This window comes from Penicillium coprophilum (genome assembly GCF_028826855.1).
Source record: "Penicillium coprophilum strain IBT 35676 chromosome Unknown utg000005l_segment0_segment0, whole genome shotgun sequence".
Taxonomy (NCBI): domain Eukaryota; kingdom Fungi; phylum Ascomycota; class Eurotiomycetes; order Eurotiales; family Aspergillaceae; genus Penicillium; species Penicillium coprophilum.
In genome coordinates this window covers 2,647,729-2,672,333 of record NW_026622724.1, presented here as the reverse complement: position 1 = coordinate 2,672,333, position 24,605 = coordinate 2,647,729, and the positions used below count along the sequence as shown (strand labels likewise).

Sequence of the window (24,605 nt, the reverse complement as noted above, 5' to 3'; positions counted from 1 at the left end):
AATCGGCGGTGACTATATGTCACCCCTAAACCCATGGCGCAGTAACGAGAATATTTCGTTGTCAGTATACTAGCCGTCGTTTGGCTTCAGATTGGAACTTATAATGGTTCTAATCTACGTTTAGAAGGTTTCGAAGATTTAATACACAACAGTAGAATACCAACGAAGTAAAGTATAATTAAATATTGATTCCCTATCCTGCTTAAATTGATCGCAATCATTGTTATTTGATCCACTTTCCATTACGTAAGCAATGACAGCCTGACCTAATCGTTCTTTTCCGATCTCGGCGTGTATAAGTAGAATATACAGGAAGATATCAGTGCAAACCATACAAGGCCGATTAGATCGCCTGGGCACCACCGGGTTTCTATTAAAAAGCGCTGCTAAAAACTAATAAGCACAGTTCCATATTAAATCCAGGGTCATATACTTTTTTCAGTTCCTCAAATAAGCTAGCTGAGATCGTGACGGAGAGAAAATCGATGGCGGCTGGGCATGTTTACCAGCGGTCAAGATTGTCAATCCTGACTGCCCTATCATCTTTAGCATATTTTTGCATTAATTCCATCATAACCTTGGACATAGGAGCTAAATCAATTTTATGAAGTCTACCTATCTATCGGATGATATAGGAGTCAATACGTGCTGGATTATAGTTAGTAGGTAACCCCTAAATGTATGTTTATGGACTTAGCTTACTAATCTTCACCTCCCCCTCGAGGCTCATCAGAACGCTAGAACAATCTAAAGAGGGGTGATAGAAATTTTGGGTAGCTAGATACGATAGCCCATCAAGAAACTATATATGATTAGCGACCTAGCGTCTATTTGCGAGAATGAGTGAAAAATATACCTGGGATATAATCGTAGCTAGCTCCACCTGGTCTGGGAAGGCTTTACAGGCGACAACGTGATCTAGCGTGAGAGGATCAAACTTGCTTAAAGTATATAGGGAATCAGAAGTGCGAAAGCACTCTAAAACGAAAACCACATTCTTATAGGATATAGAACGGAGAATCTCCAGGATTCTGTCCGCGTCCTTACTTGGGTATCGACAGATTGCCCATGCGGCATGGCTACCAGAGCACAGAACGCAAATAGTAACAGTGCTAGCTAGATCGCATTCGTAGTATGGCTTGAAACTATCCTAGGGTGATTTATCTTGTACAAATCCATCCGAGCCGATATTGTTCTCCAAACGGCTAGTCCCTTAGAGAGCTATATCCCTAGGGGAGCCTGGGATAACCTTACTAGGGGGCTCGGAAGGAGATGGCGTAGCAGACCTATTGATTAGGCGAGAGCTTGGCTTGAGTTTAGGCTCGGTTACTGGTGATATCTCTGTATTATTTTTATATAGAGTCTGCTATAGGAGGGCGACCTGATCAACCTAAATTTTTGTCACTCGTTTTTCATCGAGTGGCCGCATGATAGAACCGATAGGACTTTGTCTAAAGGTAGCAATATAAGTAATAGGGCATACAAACAAGAGGATACTATGGTTTTAAACCGTTCTCCTAGCTAAGAACTATAGGGGCTAAGGGACACTACGGTAGGTCCTAAGTAGAATAGCGTAGTGGTACCGTAGCGGGATACGGATTTAGCTACATAAATAGATATAGCTATAGCTAGAGCTTTCGCCTATTGTTTTCTACTTTCTGTACCCTTATTATCCCTCTATAAGTCGATCCTTTTTTACCGATCAAGAGGTGCGACTAGCAACGGAGCGGCGTCTAAAATATATTAGAACGGCCAAAGTCAATATTAGTCAGATTCAATTTGACCCTCCTTTACCCCGGGACTTAGATTTAAAGAACTTAGAACGGCTCTGTGGTATCTTCCGTAAGAACCGTTATCGCCGCCTCGATATCGATAATTATATCCCTACGATTATATCTCAAACCAACCTAGCGAATATATTGCGGAAGGCAAATATTCCGTAGCAATCGCTACTAACGAATGTTACTTATTAAATTCCCTAGCTTGTATTTATGGTAGGGTAGCTTCGGGGTTTACACGGCTGTCACCGTATATAGGCAGGAGCCGAGGTTCTACCTCCGGCTAATCGCTAGTGGATAGTAGACCTCTACTTAGATAGTATATTGTCTTCTATTCTTATATTTTCTATACTAACCATCAACAAAGATATCGGCGAGGAACTAAGAGCCTCCTTAGTAGAGGAATATACAAATCAGAAGAAGCCGACCGATAGAGAGATTTATCGTAAGATCAGACAATATAAGGGCGAAGATAATAAGGCTTTTCGGGAGCGGTGGTTTGTGAGACTATTATCTAATAATCAAGAACGCTTAGATTAATTAGACAACAAAAGAAACCGCTGTCTCCGGCGTGCTTTCGATCGGTTACTAGCAATCCCTAGGCTTTAGCTAAACGGAATAAGGATAAGTATACTCCATCGGTTGATAGCCTCGGGCTATAGCGAAGTGAGTTCAGCATTCAGAAACTTTTTCTTTTTTTTTTCGCTCTACTAACCGTATGGCTGTCTATCCCGTAGGAAATAATAACCTATTTAGATTATATCTGGAAGTTCTGGTCTTCCTTGGTCGCGTCAAGTCGTCCTTCAATAAAGAAGATTGATTAGGATACCGTCGAAGCCCTATAGTTGCTCGCACCTAGCAAATCACGTACCGATACAAAAACAGCTTGTGGACTTATCCTAGGTGGTCACGTATTTAGGGAATTCAGCGATAAAGAGAGATATAGTATATAGATCTATATAAAGGATTTCGATAGGCTTATTCTGTCTCTGTATACCCTTTTTAAAGATTTTAAATACCTAGAGAGCTACACTTATTACGTTAAGCGACTTTTTAGCCTATTAACCTCTATCTAGTAAACTATAAGCTCGATATTTATTCTATAGTTAGATTCGGAGGAAGATCATTCCGAGGTAGGAGAAAGTATCATTTAGACTTCGGAGTCTACTTTTCGATAATAGCGAGCGACCGATATAGAGCGCCTCGAGATAGGCTACTTATAGGTATAGCTATATACTATGCGGCACTATACTCTAATACCCCCGGACCTAAAGAAGGAGGACAACCTATTGGCAAAACCATCTCGTGTAAAACCAGATCAGAGAGCTATTTACGAGATGGCCGAACTTACCTACTATCTCGGTTTTAAGTCTACAGAGATCGATAGGTTGATTAAGAGTTCTCCCGATCATTAGATCGCGCGGTCGGCTCTGCTATAGGCCCGAAAACCGGATCGGTATCGATATAACTACGAGTAGTTCGATATCCTAGTTAGTTAGATCGTTAGTTATTTTGGATATATAGTTCCTAGCCAGCCCGACCGGTCACAAGATCTTCTTGTAGATAGTACCGTGAAGATAAAGGTCCGCTCTAGGGTACTATAAACACGCACTTAGAAGTAAGATAATAATATACTCTTCCTAGACTATTTACACGCGGAAGTTAAGGTTACCGATACTATCACTAGCTTTTTTGTCCGCCGCTATATCTATTTTGTATTTTTCGGAAAGCCTATATAGTATAGCCTAACTCTTAATAGAGACTAACCTATAGGCGACGAGCCTTAGTCGCTGCTATTTATTAAAGAGGAAGAGCCTTCTAATAACCATAAGTAAACTATATATATAGCCCTATCAAGTGTACTAACTCTAGATAGACAAGATAGGCTATAAAGGGATAGTGTCTGACCGAGAGGGGCGGGACAAAGCATAGAACACTAGTAATAAACGAGGAGCGAAAATAAATAGGACCATATAAGGCGTCGGCGAAGGCGTAAAGTTCAGATACACGGGCTTACTTCACACCGGGCGACCGAGAGGGAACAAGAGCCTATAGAATAGAACTTACCGAGTATAGAAACGCGGGATAAGGATATATTAGACCAAAGCAGTCCTCGCGATAAAAATCTTTCCCTTCGGGAAATAGATCTCGAACCAGCGCCGAATAACTTAGTATTAGCTCCGCTGTACGATTCCCATAACTATACTAGCCCTAGAGACATAGATACCGTTAGCGATTGTACGAGGATCTCCTTCGAAGTAGATAAATCTAGGCAAGATCCGGACAAAGGAGTATTGATCGTGGTACCAGATTAACAAGATACTCTCGATAATAAGGTGAGTGTTAATAATACACTCTAGCCGGCGTCCCTAGAATCCGAGGCAGATAGTTCGCCAAATATTAGTGGCCCTCCTAGGCAGCAAGCGTTGGATATATACCTTACCTATTTATAGAGAACCTAGGAAGAGCAGGAATAATTAGAAGAGGAATTGGAGCGTGAGCGGCTTAACGAAGAGCTCGGTCTATCTAGCTAGGCCTAACTTCCTTTAGGGGATACGCCTCGATTAGAAGATAGATAAAATTCACTATGGCTAGCCTCTAATCACGAGCTAGCGGTATAAGTGTAAACGGATATAGAGTACATAACTTCGGTCACAAACGTCGCTAATCACGATCTACCGCTAGTTCCCCTCTGTGAAGGGTAGCTAGAATCCTTAGTAGAGAACCCTGATTAAATAACACCGATCTCCCGGGATATTATCGTATAGCCCTCTAGTCACACCTCTTCCGCGGATGATTTGGGGCGTATAGTAGCGGTGTCGCCTTAACCATATTAAGGGCCCGTTAAGATTTATTTCTGGGTATTTAAATAGGAATAGTGGAGGTAGTTAGATTATCTCCTCGTAAACCCATTAGATCTATCGCCGCTAGAGTGACTTACCTAAAAGTATTTATAGAAAGGCTATTCGCTGTACGATTTATGTCTTTAAAGTCTTAGACCGGCTTAATATTTCCGTACGGCCACTATCGATAGTAGAAACGCTATATTCATGATTTCTAAGTATAAAGAGCGGGAACTTATCGCTATAGGCCGACTCACCAAGGAAAGGCAACTTCTAATAATGGCTTCTAGAGCCCTAGATAGGATAGAAGAGGAAATAGATTCGATTAAGCCGGGTCGTTCTATGAAGCCGAGGCCACTATAAGGACCCTTTTAAGTAGATATAGGTATTATATAGCCTAAAACAATAGGCTATTATAGATATAAGTAATACCGCCCCGGGAGAAAGCTCTTAGAAGACTAGATAAAATAAGAAGTATATCTTATGTCTATATTTAAACTATATAGTGCTTCTTATAAGCTTAGTCGTAGGAAGACGTAAATAGAAATATTTTTTTGGGTAGATTTTCTTGGGAAGTTAGGGTATTTGGAAATCGGAGGATAAAACCTTTCTTCTAAGAGCTTAATCCTCCTAAGAGAATCCTCTTAAGAGGAAATTAGTCCTATGAGTCCCGACCGGAGAGTAAATACCAGATAAGAGAGACTACGTCATAGGAAACCTCTCTTTGTTCTGTATATATCCTATAACACTTAGCCTAGGTCTAGCTTAGTCTTAAGACAGATAGATACTAGGCTATATACCCTGAGGTGGATCCTAGGATTTATTCACTTGTTTCTATTAAGCAGGGATACTATTGTCCTTTCTTTTAAGTGCCTTATATATCACTAAGGCACTAGTAATATACCAGAGGTATCGACACTTCAATATTATTAAAACTAAAATAATGATACCAGAGAGAAGAGGTATAAGACTATTCCCCGTTACCAAACTCGTTCGATCGCTGCCCACGTATCTTATGAGCCGGCTCAAAGTGAGGGGTTCCTTCATTGGTCTGCTGGTCCGCTGTGTTCATGACCTACTAAAGAAGTGGTGCTTATAGGGGCGGGGCAACCTACGGACCTAGACTAAATGTCCCGAAGGCAAAGCAGCCTACCTTAGCGTAGATAACACTTAAGGAGAATTCACGGGATTGGTACCCCGCTTCTAGTGAGATAATCCATTGGCTAGGCTTATTACCTGCTAAAGCGGGTCGCGATCGAGAGTGATCTAAGGCACTACCGTAGTGGCCTCCTATTAGTTTGCCCTTAGGCAGTAAGACTCCCCTAGGGACACTACTATGGCTGAAGTCTGAGCTAGGGCAGGCCGTAGCGAAGCCTATTCTACTATAAGCTATTTAAAGGTTGCTTTTTCTCCACCTATTCTAGCTTTGAAATATCCAGCCTTCCTATACAAAGTCTAACAACCTTATTCTGTATCTAAATTAACCAGAATACCTTATTATCTAGTAAGTAGCTATATACCTCTATAACTTTATCTATTTAGCTTATTTAATCTATTTGATTTACTAATAGGTTGAATACTACGAAGGCGTTCTGTCTATAAATATCAATCAGTACGCCTTCCAATCCAGCAGACTCTAAAATTACGAACTAACTCTCTTTTTTATAGAATCAAAGATTCCGTCAGAGGTAATAGAGGCAAAATTCTAGAGGACTTTAAGAGCTTTAATAGCTTTTTGTGGGTGCAAAGTTTTTAGAGTGATATATATATATCATAGTACTAACTTTACTATACTATTTATAGTGCTAAAATTTCCTAAGACCTTATAGCTTGTTTAAAATCTCACGAGGATATAGAAGGCGTCGAGATCGATCTACTCGCGACGTATTAATTAGCTTTAAGGGAAGAAGCACCGGCCTCTCCTACGCTAGACAATATCGTATCACTAGAGAAAATATATCTTATTAGGTATATAGGCCTCGAAACCACACAAAGTCGACAACCATCAGGTACAGCCTATACAGTGCCATTATTATTTTTTATCGAGTCTGCCCCGAATTCTATACGTGGTGCGAAATACCGACTTCTGGGTTATGATCGAATGATCTAACCGGGTAACCTATACCTCGCTATATATCCGGGAATAGACTAGGGGTCCTAGGGAAGACCCAATATATATACACAACCCTTCTCCTTAGCTAACTTCACTAGACTTCTGACGCCGCTTTACTTTAGTATTATACTATATAGTCTACTTCGAGAAAATCGCCGATTTCTCCTAGGTCGAATTCCTTAATCGCCTTTAACCTCTAACAAGGAACACTTTCAAATTCCGAGGCGTAAACGTTAGAGGAATTCTGGATAGTAACTATCTCGTTTCTAGCGGAGTAGAACGACTTATTCTAGAGTAGAAAGTTACCTATAGGAAGTGGGCTAATAAGCGCGATAGCCTATATAACGAGAGCAAAGATAAACTTCCCATAGATTTCGACTCTCTGCTACGCCAAGTAGGATCCGCTGTTTATTAGGGTTCTAAAATCCCCGATAGCATAGATTGATTTAAGTATTACAACCTTATTACTACTTTGGCTCCTAATAAGAGTGAAGGTCTAGATAATAAGTCGGAGTGGAATTTATTCAAAGAATACCTTAACTCTAGTGTATAAGTATTGAATAGACCATATAACTTAAGCTCTATACTCCGACGCTAGCAGAATAACGTGGTAAGTTCGGCCTCGATTATATATTCCGAGAAAGATAACTAATAGGATTTATTTATAAAAGTACCTTACTAGTAAGGAGGAAGATAGACTGAATGAAGTCTAACTAAAAGCAAGGTATACCTTAGAGGAGAAGGCAATTCGAGCCCTTAAGCGGTTATTGGGCATTCTAATGCTAAATATATAGAGTTTGTTTATCTACTAGCTAATGCTTCTTCGGGTAAAGTTTCCTTACCTTGGCTTTCTTGGATCCTTTGATTTGACTTGCCGAATATTCACCGATATCCTTCGAACATTCTAAGTCCTCTCTTACCATTGCTTCGTTTATATTCTTCTCCTTACCCTCTAATTTACACCGAATACTCCTATATAAGGGCGGTGTAACGTTACTTTCTAAATTCTAATAAAGAAGGAAAAGAACCTCCTTTTTAAGGGAGGGGTACCGAGAAATTTGATATCTTAGCTATATAATCGCATATAAAACTATCTATAAATATTCTACAATAAAGCATAATAGTTAAGTAGGAAGCTTAAGTACCTACTAGCACTATACTGGCTGACCTATCTCTACTTGAAAAAATTGATAAATTGTTCGCTTGTAATATAGGAGAATATATTAATTTACTATAATTAGTCGTCGTTAGAGATTAATCTAGCGGAAAAAGCTCTATCTTAGAGGGCCTGACAAAATTGAAATTTCCACGAAACAGTGGCTTATATACCCGGTTCGCGATATAGATTATATTTTGGAGAGATCCGAGCTTAAAAATACGAAAAGTCACTAGCTCTATTATCTTAATAACCCTAGACGATAGAAAGGAAAACGCTAGTTAGAGTATATCTAATATTGAGGCGCTAAATAAGAGAGAGTTCGAGAATATAATAACTAAGGTTAGTCTATTCCTCTAGGCTTAGCAATAAGTACAAAAACTAATATTACCTAAGGTTTACCTAGCGATAGGCCTATTAACGTTAATAGGAGATAACCTACCCACGTTTTCCTCTGATATTCTCTAGTTAGAGATTCATAGACCTTATAAAAATTATCTTAGTGTGATTGATATTCTAGGAATTTTCAAAACTATAATACCTAGTTTGACTTTAAAGTTAGATATCACCCTTATAAGGGATATAGTACTTAACTATATACAAAATCCGCGGTCAATAATACTTGCTGTTATACTAGTAAATATCGATATTGCTACCTAGGAGATTATTAAAATCTCTAGAGAGTTAGACCCAGATAGAATAAGAACCTTACGGATCCTTACAAAACCAGACCTTATCGATAAAGGAGTAGAGGATAAGATTATTGAACTTATCGAAGGGAAGCAAGAATCTTAAGAACTAGGCTAGGTGATAGTTAGAAACCTTAGCTAGAAGGACCTCTAGGACCTATTAAAGAACCATAACGTTAAAGAAGAGATCTTTCGAAATTTATCTCCTTAGAATCGCCTCTCAAACGATAGCTATAGTATCGATACCCTAAGAACACGACTATAAGCACTTTTAGCTTTAAATATCCGGCGGGAATTTCTATCGGTGAGTTTGTCTATAAGAACTATCGTACGAAATCTAATCTATAAATAGGTGATAGGTTCGTTCTAAAGTTTCGAAACGTCTTAAAGAATATAAATAGGCACTTAAAAGCCTTAGAGAAGAGCGTGAGTCCCCTAAGCAATAAAGCAAATTTCTGCTCGAAATTATGTCGAAATTTCAGTATATCACTAAGAATACTCTTTATACGAATTACGGATTATAAGATACCTTCGACGAAGAACCTGATTTAAGGTTAGTAACTTTGGTTGCTAATCGTAATACCTAATTTTCTAACGACTTTTCTACTTACGGCCATATATATAGCTTTAAGTCGCATAAGCACGACAATAACTTAGAAATTAAATCAACCGTCCTAGAAACTTCCCTACCGAGCTCTATCAGCGCCATCCTTAGCGGTATAAATAATAATAGAGAAGCAGAAGAACAAGTATAGGAGCTAAAGTCTGTCCCGAGTAGTAAGCTAAATAGTTACAGCGATATCTAGGACATTCTACACAACTATATCCAAATTTAGGATTCTATGGTATATAGGATTCTCCCTTGGATCGAAAATCTCTACCAAGAATCTCGTGGGTTTGAATTGGGAATATTTAATTTATCTATACTTTTAAGCGTGCTAAAGAAACAATCTACGAAATAGCTATCTCTGGCTAAGGGTTATATTTGTGATATAATATCTATGGTTCACACTTTTACAACGAAGGTATTAAATATATCCTGTGGAGATTAGAGGCTAGGTCAAAATATCCTCTCGTTTCTAATAGATAACCTCGTGGAGAAATATCGATAAGCCCTTTCGATAGCAGAGTTTCTACTTCGAATTAAAAGGGATAGAACGCTAATAACTTAAAATCATTATTTAAATAGTAATTTACAAAAATGGTTAGTGTTAACTGCCTACAATTAGTTTTAAGTGGCTAATATTCATTTTAGTCGCCACGAACGTATCTTATTAGAAGTAAAAGAGTTATCTTTTTCCGTGAAATATAATGATTATTCAAGAGGAGAATATATTCGAGTTTCTAATCTCACTCGAATTCACTATATAAGTAATTTGCAATAGACTATATAAGATATCCACGATATCCTAAAATCGTACTACAAAGTTACTCGAAAAAGGTTTATTAACAATATATATATACAAGCGGCGGATTACTATTTAGTCACTAGACCTACCGCACCGATAAAATTTTTCTCCCCTTTATGGGTCTATAACCTTTCACGTGGACAACTTGACCAAATTGCTAGGGAGGAAGCAGCTATCCGAAGGAAGCGTCGCCAGCTACAAAAGTAGGTGAAGGAGCTCGAAACTAGCAGAAAAATTCTACTCTAGCCGATACCAGAATATTTGTTTCTTATCAAGTTGTGTAAGCAATCTTTTAAAGAGATCTTTGTTGCGCTTGAGTTCTCCAAACGCGGATCACAGCTCCCTCCGAAGACTCTCGATCTTATCTGATCGAGGCGGATCTCCCAAGGCTACCACTTATTATACTGGGTAGTGTGACAGCCTTCACTTGTCTCTTGGTCCTCGATTGTTCTATAATAGATCTGAGGAGGCCGTCTATCCTAGAGAACGAAAAGAACCCTATTATTTTATAAATGTAAGAATACATATTTACTCTGACACTTCATGTTGAAACAATTAACGGTCTATTTCGAGTTCTAGAAAACACTTGGGAAGAATGATCAACCGCTAAGAGAAATTTCTGCGACGTTTCACCAAGAAGATGGACGCCTATATGAACTTGAAATAAATAATACAGTGACGACCGTTTTTGCATTCCATGTTTGGAAACAGACAGATACTCTTTCAAACCCTAATCACATGATACGCTAAATCTTATATGGATATTTCCGTATTTAAAAATTTGTTCCAGGTTTGCATGGTGACATGGATGTAAGTATGAAATGGTATAGTAATGTACTGTTACATATCCAAAAATAAACCACCCCACCCGCACTGGGGTCGTTCCTTCACACTCCTCCCAACCTCGCAACTGCAGTCATTCAGACCACTCACAAAATGGCCAGAAACATCGATTGCTGACAGCGTACGATGTTTACTGATATGATATACAGCAAAAACAGACTCATTACGTCGCAAATGGCAGGCCAGCATCATCCTCGGACGCAATAATTGAACTTAACAAGCTTCATGGCACATTTCACAATTCGGATCAGGTCGGGCAAAGCATGTTCCGAAGCTGCCGTGAAGCTAGTGAAGTTGGTTCCGTATTGGGAATCAGCGCGGAAAAATCATCACGTACTGTTCTTCATTACTCATCCCGGAAAACCCAATTTACCTCGCCGCGTTGTGGTGATGTCAGCAAGTAACGACGCATATTCATTCTAGGTCGGAAATGAAACCATCGAAGGTACTCATACAAATGCACTTATCGTCGAAAACTGATCTGGATTGACTGGATGAGTGACTGATCTTTGCTGGAAAGGAGGATCATCGATTGAAGGTCCAATCAATCCTATAAATATTCCACCGCCACACCCCTCGTATCAATTGGATACAGGCTCCTTACTAAAAGCCTCCCTTCAACAGTCGCTATGATTAACCCTTGTACGTACGTTCCCTTCATCTTCGCTCAGTTGAGTCTGGCATTCGTTGCGGTACGGTCAGTGGAATTGAGAGAGTACGATTGTCAAACCAGATTCTGCCGCCAAGGCCAAACTCGTCTTAAGCAGCCTCGATATTGCGTAGCTCTGTAGTTATGCATCTGCAGAGGATTCGGACTCAGGGAACATCAGTTGCCCGAGCGTGATGTCGGGTTCGAAAGCAAATAGCCTGTCACATATATGAGGGACGATTAGTAACTTGAAACCGAAACCACGTTTCGTCAAAAGAAAACACCATAGAGAGTCGGATAAACCAAAGCATTCAGGATTGAGTGTATACGTACCCGTCATTGTCGAATAATCCACCGGCTGTTACAGGGGCAAAGGGACTCAACATCGTCGAGAAGACATCAAATACTTCCACGTCATCCTGGTGCGCACCGGCTGGGACATCTGGAGAGCCGATCGTGGAACCAAGCGAGGTGTCGGGCGCATGCCCCCTAGGGACTGGGGCGGCAGCAAGCGTCTGATTGTATATCTGGCTTTCTGCCTTGGTAAACATTCTGGAAAGTATTTCGGCGCCGAAATATACGGATTTGAGCTCTTCAATAACCATCATGCAAAATTTGAGGTTGTGGCGGCCCATTCGTTGCACCAGCTGTTTTTCAGAGGTGGTGTCAAGGAGATGGATTTGCAATGTCGGAACCAACGCAATGCACCTAGCGATACTTAGAATCCCACGTTTCGATGTCTCTTCGAATCACTAACGGGGCACTTACACCATCGCTTGAGTGCTTCTGATCATATCAGCACTGATCATGTCGCTGAGGATCTTGTTGGTGTTGGTCGCGGCGTCTTTGGTCCTCCGCACCACAGTGGATGTCCATTCGTCCGCGGAGACATCGGGCCAAGGTATCTCTGGCTTATCAAAGATAAACGGCCGGTATAGTATCAGCATAACCGACCTATAGTGTCAGGCTATCAAAAATTGACCCAAAAAAAAAAAGAAAAACCGGAAATTTACTTACTCTAGAAATAGTTCAAGGTGGTACGCGTGTAAGGAGACAACATGACTTTGTCGGTGAGCTATGGCGTGGTCTTTGCGAAAATAATATTGCCGGATGTTATCGTCCATGCGCTGTACTTCACTCCTACTGGGTGGAGTCCGCTCCGCTCGGTTTTGCCATGAGAGAATCTTCGCTAATGAGACCGTAAGTGCCAACAGCTCCGTCCACAGTTTGGCTAAGTCCCCAGTGCCTTCAGGAAGGTACTTTTGTTGAATACTCTCCGGAATCCCTGCGAGGAGGCTACCAGAGTCATTGCGGTCTGGCATCGGGGTACTGCAGTCAGCTAGATTAATGCGCATAGGCCTGCCCATGCCGGCAGAGAACCACGCTTCACGATAAAAGCAGCTCCACCAGATCTGCCGCCATAGTCCGACGTCGCTCATGGAAATGGCTTTACTGTGTTTTCGACTGCTGTCTGGCTGCCGATGTAGCCCTATCGTTTGGCACAAACCGATGGCAACGCCGTTCCAATGCCAAGACCCAGTCCTGTCTTCAGTGTCCGAATACCAGAAACCCATCAGAAGTACTGCCTGAATGAGGGTAATCTTCCTTCTTTCATACTCCGTGTCATAAAGAGCCTAGATGACTTTTGTTAGCTAGTGCCTGTTGTCCAAGAGCGTCTTATCGAGCCAGAACCTTAGCTCGCATATACGTCGTACGCTTCATCGCTTTTCGAGACGAAAAGTTGCCGGCTCTTAAGGTGCTATCATCTGCGAACTATATCTCACGTTAGGATGCCAATGAGGGGAAGTGTGGGAATGAACGAGACCCATACATTTGCGGCAGCTAGAAACATGCTCCATAAGAGATGCAGGCTCAGGTCGTTGCGTGCATTCTCAAAGATATCGAGGAATGAACGAGCATCGACAACTGGGAAAAAAGGATGCACATAGTGGAAGTATGTTCGTATGATCATTTCGCAGACAGCAGGAGTAGGCAAGTTGAAGACGCCCTTGTAGCGCAGGAAATCGATCGTTCCCTGGTCAATATGTGTTGGGCTAATTCGTGGAACGAGGAAGTGACCGCTCTTCTCCCTTGGCTCTGGTTCGCAGATATCGACTACCAGGCCAACGCCCCGAGGGTCGCCTACATGACTATTAGCATCACAGCGGACTGTCACTGGCGCAAGGATTCCCTGATCCCAGGTAGATATCTGATTCTCACCATATATGGGGGAATAGCACTTATCTGCCACGTCTCCATCCGGTTGTGACGTGCCCGTACTACCTCCATTATGATGGCTGAAATGCTCGTTGAACGGATGGTAAGGTGTGTCGGTGCCATCTCCAGTATCTTCAACCGACGGAGCTGTGGGGCTCCATCCGGTCCGAACAGGTAGATCCTCCGACGCAACGACGCGCTCAGGACCGGGTGAAAAGCTGCGATCTTCCAGCGGAGTACTCCGTACCGTGGGACTGCCATTTGACATCGAAAAGACCGCGCTAAGATCGTAAGACGACGATTTTATTCCAAGTCTGCCACGGCAGCTCGTTAGCGTGTCTGCCGAGGAGTTCTCCGGTATGGGGTTGACATGTCGTTTACTTTAATCTCCTGCTCTCCCGCGGCACACATGAGACATCATCCAAGGAGCAGTTGGCGCAGGGTTGGCCAGTTTGTGGCAGACTGCACCTTACTTTACGGGCGTGGCATGACTCGCAAGCCACGGGTGCTCGTTTTCTGGGCCGTCGCGTTCTGCCAGAATTCCGCGTGCTCTCCACTAAAGAATTGTGCATCATGAAAGTCAGCAGTCGGCCTTTTGCAAATGAAGTCAGTAGAGCATATTCAGCACCAATGTGGGACGGTTGCCGCGGATAAGACGTACTTTGGGGTAGGAGCGGTACACATGCTGGGCCTCGGCAACGGGCAAGCCTCCACACAGTTGCCCAGTAAGGTTGTCCAGTTGGCGGTGGTTAGTTGTGCAAAGCTGACCTCCGGCTACGACTACTGCCGAGGCCCGAGGCGACCAATAGTCGACGCAACATCAGGTTATTGCCGTCTTTCAGACCGCTTTCAATGCCGCCCATCCATAGCTTATGAGAGCGAAAAATCTGAATACTGGATTTTTCAAGAGCGAACTGAAATAAAGAGCGGTAAATGGAAAAATCTGAGGGATGAATGTCACTCATGCCGAATCTCCCGGACAGTAGAGCTTTATGACAAGTAGACCTAGATTGAACTTAGTATTTCGTCTGTCAAAAATTGCTGGCACCTAGTGAACACCCCTGCTGAGGCACGGCTGGCCGTTCGAGCTTATCGTCTGCGCCGAGACGTCTGCTTTCAACCTCTTGTTCTTTAACTTCAAATCCCTAACGTATCTCGTAATAGGAAGGATTTCATAGCTCACAAAATTCTACATGGGTCATATCGCGCCGTGGCCGGGAGAAAGCTACAGTTGTGGGAATGATTCTATTCACGCCCGACTACATATACCAAATTTATCCAGGCAGAATGATTCAAGATGTTGTACCTCGCTACGACCTATAGACACAGGGTTTGGACACTCCTACATTTATGCTTAGGTTAGAAGTCAAGGACCTAGTTGCCCATGTCGACCTAATGCAAGCGACATTTCGTCGCTTCATGAAGTATTATTTTCAGACTTTAGTCGCGCCATCACTTTTAAATAATAAAAGATAGGCCGACAGGGCTGTGAGGGTAAATTAGACAGACAAAAGAGTCAAAAATTACCATTGGCCTGACATTAATCTCGAATTACGCCCGTGGAGGCAGTATTGAAGATCATTATTGAGTGCCGCATAGTCATAAACGAGAAAAGTCTTGCTATCCATATTGCTGCAGCCTGATCTGCTTGCGGCCTTCTAAATCTAGAGATATGGACAGTGACGCTCTAGGAGTATTTACATTAGAAAAGAAAAGGTAGGTTGCAAGGTCTTGTACGGAGAGGTAAAGAGTATAAAGACACGAGCACAGCTCGAAGCTACATGCAAGACGCACGTGCAAACGGGGGTCTCCAAATGAAGCGCTGATTTCCAGGAGCTTAGCACTATCATGCGTCGGTCACAATTCTTAACAAATTCAAAGTCGAGATGTCTTGCTCTTGGAAAGAGCCTCGCTCATCTTGGCCTGTGGGATGCCTTGACAGAAACGATCGAGGCCACCGAACATTTCGAGCGGTGCTTGCTCGTCTTGCTCCCTAACCAAGCGACGACGCATGAGAGCCTTGGTCCCCAGAAGGCTCGACTTCACTAGATGATCGCCGAATGTCTGCTGCAGGTAGCGCATCACCTGTTCGCGAAAATTGCCTTGGCCCTCGAAGACCTTGTTCACAAAACCCACCTGAGCTAACTCACTGACAGGGATTTTCCTTCCAAGAAGGAGTGCCTCGTTTGCTTTACCCTGACCCATTCGCTGCACAAACGCGACACTGGAGCCGCCCTCGGCAACGAGGCCGAGAGATGTGAAAGGAGTCATCAAATAAGCGTCGGATATCGCGTAGATAAAGTCTGAGTGAGATATCAAGGCTGCAGAAAGTCCAATAACAGGCCCATTCAGCGCAGTGACAAGAATCTTCGAATGGCTGTAGAACGCTCTAGCCACGTCAACGTTGTTGTTGACCAACTTGGGAAGCCAGTAAGGGCGAGATAAAATCTCCTCCATAGATGGCGGTTTCCCTTTAAGATCAGCCCCGCTTGAATCTGCATCAGCATCTCTTCGCAACTTCCACCTTTCGCACCATGGGGAAGAGAACTTACGCAGAGAAAAAGGGGCCTTCGCCAATCAAGACAGTAACGTAAACGTCATGATTTCCTTCAGCCTCTCGAAGCAAGCTTGCAAGGCGGTAATACAGACTCTGCGTCAAGGCATTGAACTTTGTTGGGTTGTTCAGCGTGATAACCGCAAAAATGCCGTTGATGTCAAGGCGAACAAGATCTTCTTCAGCCATGGCCCAATAGAGTTGATGATTGAAAACGAGCAGACGTTGAAAGATGTGGTTATGGGATCTTGATTCATGGCTGTTATTGAGTCTTTTAAGTTGTCTGTTCAGCAATCTACTTCGGCTGGAGTTACCGCGGCTACTGAGTGGGTAACTTTAGTGCCGCGGAAAATAGCCCCTATCCCCACCTCGGCTTGAGTAAACATCGCTTTCGTGAAAGCCCGAGCTTGCTGAGCTTTGCTAGAACGGCAGGATGGGGTAAATATTTGATTTTGTTCAGAAGTTCTGCAGCTATAGCAACCTACATACCGTTTCGGTCTATAAACACCAGTCATAACGTCTGATTTTCGCGATGAGTCTCTGGCTATGGTGCCTCGGTCTGACGCTAGGGTAGAGTCTCAAGAATCTACATTTCATGTGGCATGTAAGTTTCAAATTGCCTTCCCTTCCTTCCTCCCAGAAACTGCTACTGACTTCTCAGTTTCGATTTTTCGGAGCCCTTACAATGGGCTACCTCTCCCGCAGAAGATCAAGCTATGCACTTAAGCAACACCATGTCTTTCTCCCGGCAGTGGTTAAGTCACGATCTCCACCGACTGAATGTGACTTCAACCTTCATAAGTCAAACTCGACCTACGTCACTGATCTCGATGTATCGAGAGCGTATCTCAGTGGGTTGCTATTTTCGCCCATCTTCTTGATTTACAGAGATTCGATACATTGCAACTTAATCGTCAGCGCGATTGCGTGCATCTTTCACCGAGGAATCAAGCAGTACCAACCGTACGAAGTCTGGACCAAAGTTGCGAGCTGGGATGATAAGTGGATTTATATGGTCTCGCATTTTGTCGCTAGTAGCAAACACTTGCCTAGACGCTACGTCATGCAGGGGGATGGTTCGATCAATAGCAAGAAAATGGAAAAACCAGCACCTCCTGAGGATGAACCACATAAAAATGTCTTTGCGTCTGCTGTGACTCGGATGGTTTTCAAAAGAGGTCGGTTGACTGTACCTCCTCAGCGCGGTTTGGAAATCTGTGGTATCCTATCGACCGAATCCCCAACCGCATCATCTCATACTGCCAACAGAGTCGAGGCAACAGAGTCAGCTATCGATTGCCCTGAGTGGACACTTGAAGAGATCGAATTTGCTAGACGGGCAAATCTCTCGATCGTGCGGCTTGAAAGGGGCTGGGATGCTGTCCGTGGGCTCTTCCGACAAGAGCAGTTTGCGTTGGCAGAGTATAATGACTTCATGTGGTGAAAACGAGGCAGAAAAAAACGGAGGAACATATAGCATGGTATATTCCGTGTCTTTGTAAACAAAGAATATTGGATAACTTAACTTGACCCGAGATGGACACCCAGGGCAGCGCCAGTCCCTCTGCAGTGAAGCAACTGAGGCATGGGGGATAGTTGACAAATTGCCAACGGTCGCCAAGTTTGCTCGGTTTGCATGGAGCCTTCTAGTCGCCCAGGCCTTTGGCTCTCAAGCTTGTGTTCATACAGAGAGGTACAATCCCAGGTTTCATTACGATGTATATGCATATTCTGTAATTTATGCGAAATCTATATTGGGTTTAGCGCATAATGTAATGAGGGTTTGGAATAGTATCTCTGTGTGTCCAAACATGGAATGCAAAAACGGTCGACACTGTAAATACAGAATCTATTGTTGTGACCATATAAGAAATAAAGAAAGAACCCATTGCCGAGGCAGAAGTCTTGATCAGGGAGAATATCTCCCATTCCCCTGTCCCTATCACACCACCGAGAGAAACCTCCCCTGTCAACAAGCATGAGCTTTATACAGAAAGGAAACCCCACTACCCGACAATCGTTCCTGCCAGACACCACGAGGCTAAGTCCATTCCTCTCGGAAGCTGATATTGTCAGATTGTCATGCAGCCATTTGCAGGGCGGCCGTCCAGATGATGATATGGGAGACATCGGGCCGTTTCGGATACGTGAATGGATTCAGCCTAATGCAGTAGGAATGGGTAAGTACTCATTCCTCTGAACTCGCGGAATGCTAAAAGGTAAAAGGTTATCACAAAGAAACATTCGAAGAAATTAATACACAACTGACCCTTGCCGCTGTCAGCATTTTGTAGGAGATGACGGGAAGCAGAAATAACATACCTCAAGCGCGATGACCCATGCTTTCCAAGCAGTGCCCAAAATAGCAATAACCAGCAAGAAAAATGCCATTGCCGATAGATAGTATGAAACACATCGGACTTTTGCTCGACCTTTAGTCATTTGCCCGACCAGCCACTAGTACCACCAGGTCACACCCACGTAGTCCACGATAAGGATGAACAGACTACTTAGGTGGGCACTGCGTAGGTGAAACGTGCCGCCTAATGTCACTGTAATCATTGCTAGTGTTGATATTAATACGAAAAGAGGGTAGAGGATAATTAATAAGTGCGACGGCGTTAGAAGACGGCGTTGTTAAAACATTATCCACAAATACTATAACTGGTCAGCTAACTTTATATATCGTGCGAAAGGATAAGATATACCACCTATAGAGAAGGAAATATTAGTGTAAGACCAAAGATAATCTGACTCTATATAGGCGCTATCTTGCTCTAGAAGAGGCCGACGAGTACTCCGAAAGAAAGGCACAACAAGGTACAAAGAACCATATCTACCCTATAGTACCGCTAGGTCACTTGAAAGTGAAAGAGAAGATAAATTCGAGCTATGCTTATAATTAGAAGTAAAGTCATTAAGCATGACTCGACAACAGATAATAGAATCATTCTTAGAATTAGTGAAGGTAAGCACAACATTCCTTAGAAGGCAATTAGACTATTTATCTATAGGACCACGATGAGAATATAGGGCTGTTATAAAGGAAGTATGACTCCTTGGCTCTATAGGTCAGGACTAGTCTCCTAGGAGCAATATATCTCCTAGAAATATGAACTATGGGTCCTGATTGTGAGTTTCAACTCTTAAAACTCTCTTTTGGCCCCTGATTCAATACCACCTACTATTCTTGAAACCTACGTAGTCCTTCAAAACCCCCTAGATGGCATTTGATCTATTTTCTACTTTATTTCTATATCTAGCGGAAAAAGGCCTTTTCCAAAGACAGTATTTTTTCAAGTATAAGTTGAAAATCTATATCCTATATTAGGATTTCTAAGTTCTATAGTGTATAGTCTCCCACCAACTTTTTGATGTCTCCTATACCTTCAAACTTGATGTTACCTATATACTCAAACTCCTTAGAATCAAACTTCTTAAAAACAAATTTAAATAGAGTTACAATATCCCTAGTTTGTTCCTCACAAAGGGCGAAGTTTGCTAGTAGCCCTAGAAGGCGGTAGAGTGATAGATAGCATAACGTAGTCCACCCCGTTCTAGAAGCGAAGCGATATATTTTAGTATGGCAAAGAAATATATCTATATAACTATATTTAGGGTCGGTACTCTATTCGTCGTTGGCTTAGTAGTTGGGATTCACCTGACCTAATCGTTCGTGTAGGTCGGCATAAACGATAGGGGACTTTTCTAGATGAAAAATGTTCTAGGTAAGTCTTATAGGATCCCAATGTCTCATAGATTCCGCCGATAATTGATTACCGATACCGCCGTAGATTAGAGAAGGGACAGAGTAATCACTAGTATATACAAACTCGCAGTAATAGCTAAAGACTACCTCGTTAATTTCTTCGACTATAGGAGGTCGAAGAATCTCGCTTGGAAAGGAGCTAGCTAACTCCGTATGAATTAAGAACCGCTTTCTATCCTTGCCAACGACGAATAGGACAATACCAGACTCCATAAGGCTATATAAACACTAGTAGTAAGAACTAGTACAATATGAGAGATAAGGACTATAAACGTACCTATGATATTTAAGAACCATTTTGGTGAAAGAAGACAGGGAGTCCGTTTCACTAGCCTAGGGATGAAAATTGTATCTTTGAGGGTCGTCGGAAGGGAGCCGAAGTAGAAATTGAAGGATAGAATTACTTACTAAATATAGGGGGGCTTTGTTTCTTGAGCGAGCGCTTCTGAAGGGAGGGAGAGATAAAACCGTCCATTGTGGTAAGTGATATATTTATATTAAACTTACCAAGTACTAGCTAGCCTAGGCGAGGGAAGAATGTGATTCGCATAGACAGCTATAGTACTGAGGCGTTAAGATAGAGATAGACTATAGCACTAAGCCTAATATGGATTAGTGCTATAATATCTTACTCCACCCCCTTAGCAGTAAAGCAGGTAGTTTAGTTCTCTCCTTACCGCAGTATATTGTCTGATACTTTAGTACATTTGAATCATTTTACCAAAATCATAACCAATGATATCATCTGGATAATCGAAGTCAAACACACTAAAAAAAAATGAGGTCTAGTTCTCTCTTCGCCGCAGAACATCGCAGAACTACGCTAGGATTCGAAATGAGTATATATGGCTAGATCTTCCTCCTGGTGTTGCTGCTATAGCTACTTCGGTACATTTGAAACCGGTCCTATAAAAGCTAATCAGGCCATCTAGTTATTTGAATTTAAAGTTCTAATATATTCTATATAAAATAAAGTAATATAACAAGTTATTACTTAGAAACTGCGCTCTATAGAGGCCTAGTCATAGTCGAGTAAGAATCATTAGCATAGCGCTGAAAGTGTATCACTTCTGCAAACTTTTTATTATAAATATTGTAAGCAATAATAGTACTTGATGAAAGGTTCTGTAGATGCTTTCGCTTGATATACTTCGAAATATCTCTATGCGATAAGAATAGTTATACACGCTTCTTAAGGGCTAGGTTTTGCTATCCCACACAAATAAAGTAAAACAAGGGTCGATTGTCCTCTATGATAGATCGAATAGTATTTTTAAGTGGGCTTACCAATTTAGTCTGGACCTTAGTCGTTTCGCTTTCTGGCTTCTAATCGTCGACGTAACCGCTCTCGGCCATATGACTTTCAACCCTTTTGTTCTATAGTAAACGGTATATAATACCTTCCTTAAATTGATAGTAAGCGGTAACAGTATTAATAGCTTTAGTGTGTTGATATATTTCTTGGTCTAATATCGGCGATAGAAGAGTTAAAATACGCTTAATCAAATATTTCTGAGGCTTAGGTAGCTCCTCTATGTGTTGTAGTTTTGTTGTCACCGACTCGGCCAGTTTTGTCTCGGACAGCTGCCGCTATACTTCTAATATAGGCTACTCTTGATCATATTTCTACTAAATCTACGATAGTAATATATTTCTAGCCTATTCCCTTACACTATTAAGCTCTTGATTTAGCTTTTAATAGCTTTTGTATTTTAGACTTCCCTAATACTATAAGAGTGGACAGCCTAGTTATTAGCGAAGTGTATCGCGACGCTAGATAAGGACAGAAATTTCAGGCCATTCATTAACTAAGGAGGCTTAGGTAGTTATTAATTCTTAGGGGCGGTTAGGGTTAATAGTCCGGCTTATTCGACAAGCTATATATATAATATCGTTATCTAGATTAAGACCTCGGATAATGGTAGGAAGATTCTTGTTAATCCATCGGTCGAGGTAGTACTTTAGAAAAGTACGACTATCGGCGTGGTATATGATTAGGTTACGAAGTGAGTCACTTATAGCTCCTAAATATAGATAGTCAGTCACTTAAACTTACACAATAAGGATTAAGTAGGAAGACAATTACCGCTATTATCTAACGCCTTTCTAGCCCTATATCGAAGGCTATAAGGATAGGTAACTTATCGGAAGCTAGTAATAGAACCAAAACTTTTAACCCAAGGAAGAAGGGTTGAGTAAGGCAAATATTTATCGGTTAAGATCCCGATTCCTTATAATATTCGCTCGGTCTACCGAAAAACTAGTATATCGTCTAGGGCTAGATCAAGTAGTAATGGAAGCTCGTTGTACCTATCCCGAATATATAAGCGAGGAAGCTGCCCTACGGATATTAGGACCTCCTCACTATTAACTCTCTTAAAGGCACAGTCCGCAAAAAGTAGCCCTAGCAAGAAGATATAGGGACTAAGAACAAGCGAAGGGTCAAATATAATCTCTAGCAAGATATATATATTTCTATCCGATAGTCAGTGGGCCATGGTAAGAAATATTAATATTAAAACTTCTCTAGATCAATATACTTACTTATCCTTAGAGCCAAGAAACCCCTTTGTGTATTCGAATTTAAATTCGATCAAGATTCTATAAGGGCCGCCCTATAGATCTCGTAGTAGACTGACCCCGATATAGCGATACCTCAAGCTTAGCACTACCTAAGGGCGATTGGCTATAAGGCCAGCCAATTACAGGAAAAGGCAAAGCTCGATACGATACCGACTATATCCAAATTTTTTCTTCGTCGTACTAATAGCCGTTTCTACGACCATAGTTAAGTCTTCCACAAATATAGTGGACTTTTCGCGGCCTTTCCGGGATAGTTTATACTTTTAAGCTAACTTACGGATCACCTACAGTATCAATTAGAACTATCCACACCATAGAGTAGGAAGCCTTAGAGACTAAGGGGTGACTTTGTTTCTTACCCAGCGTATCTGTCGATTCATTATTTTCCCGATCTTTTCTAAGGTCGCCCTTTCGAAGACGAGTCGAAAGACCTTCTAAAACGTCTCTAGTAAGCTTTTTCGTTTAATTCTAGGCAACCACCTTCTATTTTTGCCCTATCGTAAATTTAAGGCCCAATCGAGAAAGGTATATAAGATAGCAATAGAAAGCTTCCGGAATTCTTGTTCAGGATCTTTACGGAGACAAGCACAAAATCTGATAGGGTTTAGCTAAAGGATAGAAAGAGGGAGGAGTAAATAAGATATACTATTTCTAACAAGACTCGACCTAGTCAAGAAGGACAGTGGTACCTTTGCTATAATCCTCCTTTATATACACAGACTCGTCAAACTCTACGAGTTGCTATAGGTAATACTCGGGAGAATTTTCATTATCTACAAAAAGTTACGCAATATCACTAGTATCTTTGAGCTAATTATCGTCGAAATCAGGCTCTATCGGGTCGGTATCGTACTGCTCGTCGCCGCTATCATTAGAGCTATCTTCTCTAGTCTGTGAATCATTGTCATACGATTCTGACCTGGCCTATTGTCGAGAGCGGGCTATATTGTGGTAGAATAGGTAGAATTATTTAAGGAGGTGTAAGTGGAAGAAAATTGAAAATTTTAAGTTGGTAGGCAGCGTGGATAATATTGGAGGTTAGGGAAGCAACGTCCATTTAAATAACCCTTCTCGGAAACCATATCTCTTAGCCAGAATGAAAATGCTAGCAGGAGAATAGACATGGGAATCAGGGTTGGCCCATGTTGTGCCGCTCCCCTAAGGCCACAGGCCGCAGGCTGCGGACGGGCTGGTGTGGGTGGAGACAGGATACACAGGCGACAGCCTCAGCGGAGACTGGGGGCTTCGGAAGGGGATGCAGACCATAGCCCCAAGGGTGGTGGGGGGGGAATGGGTGGGCGTGGCTGGATTTCGAGGTGCGTGGCATGAAGTTTGGCAGATTGACGGCTTAAAACGGCCTCACTTGCGGCCATTTCTGGCAGTCTTTTTGCCGTCTGCTAGTTTATTATAGTAATTAGTTACTACGAAGCTAAATATATAGCACTAAAAGAAGCTACTAAAGAAGCTATATATCTAGCTAATATATTTAATTTATTAAATATAGAGCTAGATCTAGGATATATAAATAGTATACCTACTATCTTAGTTAATAGTAAATTAGCTAAGAAACTAGCTAAGAATCTAGAATTCTATAAACGCTTAAAGTATATTAAAATAATATATTATTTTATAAGGTAAGCTTTATTAGAAGGTAAAATCACTATTAATTAAATACCTTCTAAATATAGACTAGCATACGTTTTAATAAAGAATATTAATAATATCTTATATAAGGCTTTTATAGATCTAGCTAAGCTAGGTACTATATAAAGACCTATAATATATATATATTTATATATATATATATATATATTTATACTATATACTTATACTTATAATCCTTATAAAGATTATAAGGATTAAGGGGGTATATAAGTATAATAGTAATTGTAAGATATATACTATAGTGTAAGAGTATAAGATATATATTTTACCGGTAGTATCTAAGAGAACCTTAGATATATTATCTACGGTAAACTATATTATAACTCACAATATATCG

The 24,605-nt window shown here is 41.6% G+C and overlaps 10 protein-coding genes across 10 annotated transcripts; 5 read left to right on the top strand and 5 right to left on the bottom strand.

Moving 5' to 3' along the window:
• Positions 1-266: 266 nt before the first annotated feature.
• Positions 267-1,339, bottom strand: N7500_008546 (uncharacterized protein; the record flags this gene model as incomplete). The annotated part of the gene is made up of 7 exons (XM_056679690.1): positions 267-386; positions 434-455; positions 507-615; positions 703-802; positions 857-1,150; positions 1,172-1,212; positions 1,255-1,339. Coding segments are annotated over 7 exons (771 nt in total), but the record flags the coding sequence as incomplete, so codon positions are not given.
• Positions 1,340-1,628: 289 nt separating this feature from the next.
• On the top strand, positions 1,629-2,602 carry N7500_008545 (uncharacterized protein; the record flags this gene model as incomplete). Its single annotated transcript, XM_056679689.1, has 4 exons — positions 1,629-1,939; positions 2,099-2,279; positions 2,323-2,362; positions 2,535-2,602. Coding segments are annotated over 4 exons (600 nt in total), but the record flags the coding sequence as incomplete, so codon positions are not given.
• A 414-nt stretch (positions 2,603-3,016) lies between these two features.
• Positions 3,017-4,231, top strand: N7500_008544 (uncharacterized protein; the record flags this gene model as incomplete). The annotated part of the gene is made up of 6 exons (XM_056679688.1): positions 3,017-3,165; positions 3,194-3,268; positions 3,310-3,373; positions 3,423-3,516; positions 3,855-4,081; positions 4,139-4,231. The coding sequence occupies 6 exons, from the start codon at positions 3,017-3,019 to the stop codon at positions 4,229-4,231; spliced, it is 702 nt and encodes a 233-aa protein (XP_056530060.1).
• A 5,549-nt stretch (positions 4,232-9,780) lies between these two features.
• On the top strand, positions 9,781-10,195 carry N7500_008543 (uncharacterized protein; the record flags this gene model as incomplete). Its single annotated transcript, XM_056679687.1, has 3 exons — positions 9,781-9,787; positions 9,816-9,950; positions 9,975-10,195. 3 exons carry the CDS (start codon positions 9,781-9,783, stop codon positions 10,193-10,195), a joined length of 363 nt encoding a protein of 120 aa, XP_056530059.1.
• Positions 10,196-10,792: 597 nt separating this feature from the next.
• N7500_008542 (uncharacterized protein) lies at positions 10,793-11,235 on the top strand (the record flags this gene model as incomplete). Its single annotated transcript, XM_056679686.1, has 2 exons — positions 10,793-10,798; positions 10,990-11,235. 2 exons carry the CDS (start codon positions 10,793-10,795, stop codon positions 11,233-11,235), a joined length of 252 nt encoding a protein of 83 aa, XP_056530058.1.
• Positions 11,236-11,622: 387 nt separating this feature from the next.
• N7500_008541 (fungal specific transcription factor domain-containing protein) lies at positions 11,623-13,965 on the bottom strand (the record flags this gene model as incomplete). Its single annotated transcript, XM_056679685.1, has 6 exons — positions 11,623-11,698; positions 11,814-12,188; positions 12,249-12,434; positions 12,498-13,114; positions 13,173-13,253; positions 13,312-13,965. The coding sequence occupies 6 exons, from the start codon at positions 13,963-13,965 to the stop codon at positions 11,623-11,625; spliced, it is 1,989 nt and encodes a 662-aa protein (XP_056530057.1).
• A 1,607-nt stretch (positions 13,966-15,572) lies between these two features.
• Positions 15,573-16,440, bottom strand: N7500_008540 (enoyl-CoA hydratase/isomerase family protein; the record flags this gene model as incomplete). Its single annotated transcript, XM_056679684.1, has 2 exons — positions 15,573-16,185; positions 16,250-16,440. The coding sequence occupies 2 exons, from the start codon at positions 16,438-16,440 to the stop codon at positions 15,573-15,575; spliced, it is 804 nt and encodes a 267-aa protein (XP_056530056.1).
• A 496-nt stretch (positions 16,441-16,936) lies between these two features.
• N7500_008539 (uncharacterized protein) lies at positions 16,937-17,695 on the top strand (the record flags this gene model as incomplete). Its single annotated transcript, XM_056679683.1, has 1 exon — positions 16,937-17,695. One exon carries the CDS (start codon positions 16,937-16,939, stop codon positions 17,693-17,695), a length of 759 nt encoding a protein of 252 aa, XP_056530055.1.
• Positions 17,696-21,028: 3,333 nt separating this feature from the next.
• Positions 21,029-21,825, bottom strand: N7500_008538 (uncharacterized protein; the record flags this gene model as incomplete). The annotated part of the gene is made up of 4 exons (XM_056679682.1): positions 21,029-21,182; positions 21,323-21,389; positions 21,421-21,610; positions 21,793-21,825. The coding sequence occupies 4 exons, from the start codon at positions 21,823-21,825 to the stop codon at positions 21,029-21,031; spliced, it is 444 nt and encodes a 147-aa protein (XP_056530054.1).
• A 31-nt stretch (positions 21,826-21,856) lies between these two features.
• On the bottom strand, positions 21,857-23,373 carry N7500_008537 (uncharacterized protein; the record flags this gene model as incomplete). Its single annotated transcript, XM_056679681.1, has 7 exons — positions 21,857-22,044; positions 22,107-22,144; positions 22,274-22,495; positions 22,565-22,621; positions 22,727-22,863; positions 22,892-23,048; positions 23,339-23,373. 7 exons carry the CDS (start codon positions 23,371-23,373, stop codon positions 21,857-21,859), a joined length of 834 nt encoding a protein of 277 aa, XP_056530053.1.
• Positions 23,374-24,605: the final 1,232 nt, after the last annotated feature.